Source organism: Mandrillus leucophaeus, unplaced genomic scaffold, assembly GCF_000951045.1.
Source record: "Mandrillus leucophaeus isolate KB7577 unplaced genomic scaffold, Mleu.le_1.0 Scaffold12, whole genome shotgun sequence".
NCBI lineage: Eukaryota > Metazoa > Chordata > Mammalia > Primates > Cercopithecidae > Mandrillus > Mandrillus leucophaeus.
The window spans coordinates 4,206,688-4,210,467 of record NW_012100320.1 but is presented as its reverse complement, the minus strand read 5'-3'; the positions used below and the strand labels follow the sequence as shown (position 1 = coordinate 4,210,467).

Genomic DNA, 3,780 nt, shown 5'->3' with positions numbered 1-3,780 from the left:
AAAAAAAAAATTGGATTCCTTCCGGACTCAACCAATAAGCAATTCTTTCTAACCAACCCTGACCCTCCGATATGTTCTATCCAAGGGCACTACATGTTTCCGTACCTTATAATAAATATTTAATGTGACCAAAAGAGCACACAACTTCCTTCCTACCCCCAACCTTTTGGGAAAGGTATGTGGCCAACTAGGGCTCTTCCCTTCCTGTTGGATCCTCCCAGTGTTGCAGCAGGAAGCAACCAGTCCATAGAGATAAAGCAAGCTAGTATTTGTGCAGCGCACAACCTTTCCTGCTCAGGAACCGGGCCTTCAGGTCTGGCAAGGATAACAGCCACCACCCATCCGCAACCTCTTCTCGCGAACCGAGTAAAGAGTTATCCCGGGTTGTGTGCCACTGAGTAGGGAGAGCAAGAAAATAAAAGGCTAGGTGGGAAGTAATGTCAGCCTGCCGGGTCACTGCGACAAGTGCGCGACTGGGTGATGGTCGATCCCTCTTACCCTCCCACCACCCGGGTCGCAACGGAGACAAGGGAGCTCTAAACACGATCTGGGGAGGGAAGGTAGAGAGAGTTGCCAAATGGGGAGTGGGGGAGGGAGCGGTCAGAGAAGGTTAAGGACCGCGAGAACGGCGGGGTGGAGGGTGGGGGTGGGGACCCCTGGCCCGCTCAGATTTTACCGGGTCCTGGACCCGGGATGCGAGAAGCTTAGAGGGGGGGCCGAACGAGGAGAGGAGAGATGCAGAAGAGAGGCTCGCTCGAGGGGGGAAAGGGGGCAGATAAGAAAAGACCTGTAGTGGGAGTCTGCACCGAAGGCAAGGCCAAGAGGGAAGCGAAGAACTCGTCAGAGGGGCTTCGGGAGAGGACGCCAGCCGAGAAAGGTGTACGCTGAGGGGGAGGGGGCGCTACACCCGAAAAGAGAGATGGTGGGAGGGGCGGCGGGGCCGCAGAACCCGGGGAAAGGAATTCGACGATATGCGAGAAGGCAGTCCGCCAGGGGAAGGACACGCAGGGAGGGGCTGTGAGGCCAGCCAAGGCCCACGGAGAGGTCGCTCAGAGAGCGGCATGTGATGGGGACCCCTGTCTGAGGAGGGGAGAAGCTGAGCTGGGTAGGAGACGGAACCGCACAAAAAGGAAGGGCTGAGGCAGGCCTCTATCAGTGCACGGGTGGCCGGCACGTCCGCCGAGAGTGTCCCGGGTGCCCGAACGGGGACTGTGTAGAGTGCGAGAGCCCATGGCCTCACCTTTAAAGAGGTAGTCGTACTCGTCGTCGCGGGTGCCCATTGCGCGGCCGAGGAGCGAAAGGGCGGGAGCAGCAGTGGTATCTGTGGGACCAGGGGGCGTCGCTGCAGGGGTAACCCGAACGCCGAGCTTCAACTGCCGGACTGGGTGAAGAGCCCCTCCTTGCCGCTGCGCCACTTCCGGCAGGCCCCAGCCTTTAAGGGGAAGTACTTCCGGGGGCGGCTCCCCGTCCCTGAACCCAAGAAGGGCGGTGTGCACGAGAGTCGCGATGCGTGGGGCTTCAAACTTTCGTCGCTAAAGGAGGCTCAAAGGGGAAACTGAGTCCTGGAATTCCTAGCTACCATGGTCTTAGTGGCCTCTTGCTCATTTCTCGAGCTACCGTGCCCGGAAGCGACTCGCTGGAACCGGGCGGGACCGCCTGTGAGTGGTGGGTTTGTGGATGAGGGCGGGGTTGTCTAAGGATCAGAGAGCCGAAGGCAACTATATACGCGTGGCGGTTCCATGGTGTAATGGTTAGCACTCTGGACTCTGAATCCAGCGATCCGAGTTCAAATCTCGGTGGAACCTGCATTGGTGGTTTTTTTTTCCTTAACAACTTTTTTGTTCACTAAGTAATTGAACAACTATGACACATATTAACATGGAGATGTAAAATTTAATCCTTGCCTATGAAGACCTCACAAATTTCCCACTGCATTTGAGGTACTATCTGCTACCTGGCAGATATGAGCCTCTTCACTACCTTTTTTTTTTAACCCTGGCCCCTCAAACTTTAATTCAGAAGCTTCAGTGAAACTTGAAAATTCCTTTTGCTGGAATTTTCTACCTCCAGCTTCATGCACGGGTAGGCGCTTGTCACTCACTCCTCTCCGGAAATCTCAGTCTATCTCGTTTTCATTTAGAGTACTTCGCCCACCCTCCTCATCAAGATTCATCAAGAACTTGAGTCCTATTTGTAGGCCTCTAATCTAAGTCCGTTTACATAAGTATTTCATTTAATATGCCGAGCAAAGGATGGCAATTTCCATTTTAGCGGAAATTTGGATACTAAGACTCAAGTGATTTGCCAGATATCATGCCGCAGGGCCTCCCTGTATTTGAAGAGAATTTTGTAATTCCAGAAAAGCCTTTATCCAATTATTGTCACACCTCCTACCTCCTATATGCAAACTCTCGATTTAGACTTGTGGGCAAGTGTGCCTAGAACAAGCAGAAGAATACCACCTGCCAATGATGTCCACTTCCCAATTCCCAGAGACTGAATAGGTTAGGTTACATGGCAAAGGGGAATTGAGGTTACAGATGAAATGAAGGTTGCTAATCAGCTGACATTAAATTAGGGATATTATCCTGGATTATTTGGGTGACCCCAGTGTTGTCGTAAGAGTACTTAAAAGTGGAAAAAGGGCTGGGCACGGTGGCTCACGCCTTAATCCCAGCACTTTGGGAGGCCGAGGTGGGTGGATCACCTGAGGTCAACAGTTCAAGACCAGCCTGGCCAACAAGGTGAAACCCCGTCGCTACTAAAAATACAAAAAGTTAACCGGGCGTGGTGGTGGGCACCTGTAGTCCCAGCTACTCTGGAGGCTTAGGCACGAGAATCGTTTGAACCCGGGAAGCAGAGGTTGCAGTGAGCTGATTAACAGCTGAGTCAATGGGCTGGGAAAGGCAGGCCCACCCTTAATCTGGGTGGGTACCATCTAATCAGCTGCCAGCGAATATAAAGCAGACAGAAAAATATGAAAAGGCTAGACTGGCTTAGCCTCCCAGCCTACATCTTTCTCCCGTGCTGGATGTTTCCTGCCCTCGAATGTTGGACTACAAGTTTTTCATCTTTGAGACTCAAACTGGCTTCCTTGCCTCTCAGCTTGCAGAAGGCCTGTTGTGGGACCTTGTGATCGTGCGAGTTAATACTACTTAATAAACTCCCATTTATATATATATATGTCTATCCTATTCATTCTGTTCCTCTAGAGAACCTGGACTAATACAGTTGGTAAGAAAATAAAAAGGAACTCTCTAGTAAAAAGCCTGGAATTATAAATTTAGAAATGCCTAGCCTTAGACTATGTGGGAGAAGGAAGACCTGAAATATATCTCACCCTCCACATCTGGGGAGGTAACCTTACATGTTTGTTAAAAACAAAGTGAGGACTGATAAGGCTGTGTTTAAACTTCAGCTCAGTCATTCACTAAAGCTGTGTCAATTTCAATAATTTATCTAATCCTGCTGAATCCCAGTTTCTTATCTGCAAAATGGGGACAAACAGGAAGAAGGAATTAAGTAACATATGTATAGCTGTTAACAGCGTGCATGGAACATAACAAATATTTATGAATGCATTGACCTTTTTCTTTTTCCTTTTTTTTTTTTTTTTGAGTCAGGGTCTTGCCGCGTCACCCAGGTTGGAGTGCAGTAGTGCGATGTCGGCTCACGGCAACCTCCGTATCCTGGGCTCAAGCAATTCTCCCACCTCCACCTCCCAAGCAGCTGGGACTACAGGTGTGCACCATCGCACCTGGCTAATTTTTGTATTATTTG

At 50.5% G+C, this 3,780-nt stretch overlaps 1 protein-coding gene and 1 non-coding gene across 7 annotated transcripts in view; one reads left to right on the top strand and one right to left on the bottom strand.

Moving 5' to 3' along the window:
* The window catches only part of RAB11A (RAB11A, member RAS oncogene family), a 51,836-nt gene extending 50,256 nt beyond the window's left edge, over window positions 1–1,580 (bottom strand). For 5 of the 6 annotated variants that reach the window (XR_001004684.1, XM_011968377.1, XM_011968359.1 and 2 more), the window contains exon 1: window positions 1,241–1,580. Coding sequence is in view for 5 of the 6 variants with exons in the window: in XM_011968377.1 (XP_011823767.1) it covers window positions 1,241–1,280 (40 nt within the window). In the remaining variant the exon portion in view is untranslated. The remainder of the gene's footprint in view (window positions 1–1,240) is intronic. The other variant, XM_011968383.1, reaches the window with a different exon arrangement.
* A 153-nt stretch (window positions 1,581–1,733) lies between these two features.
* Window positions 1,734–1,805, top strand: TRNAQ-CUG. The gene has a single exon. It is a non-coding gene; the product is annotated as a tRNA-Gln (tRNA).
* Window positions 1,806–3,780: the final 1,975 nt, after the last annotated feature.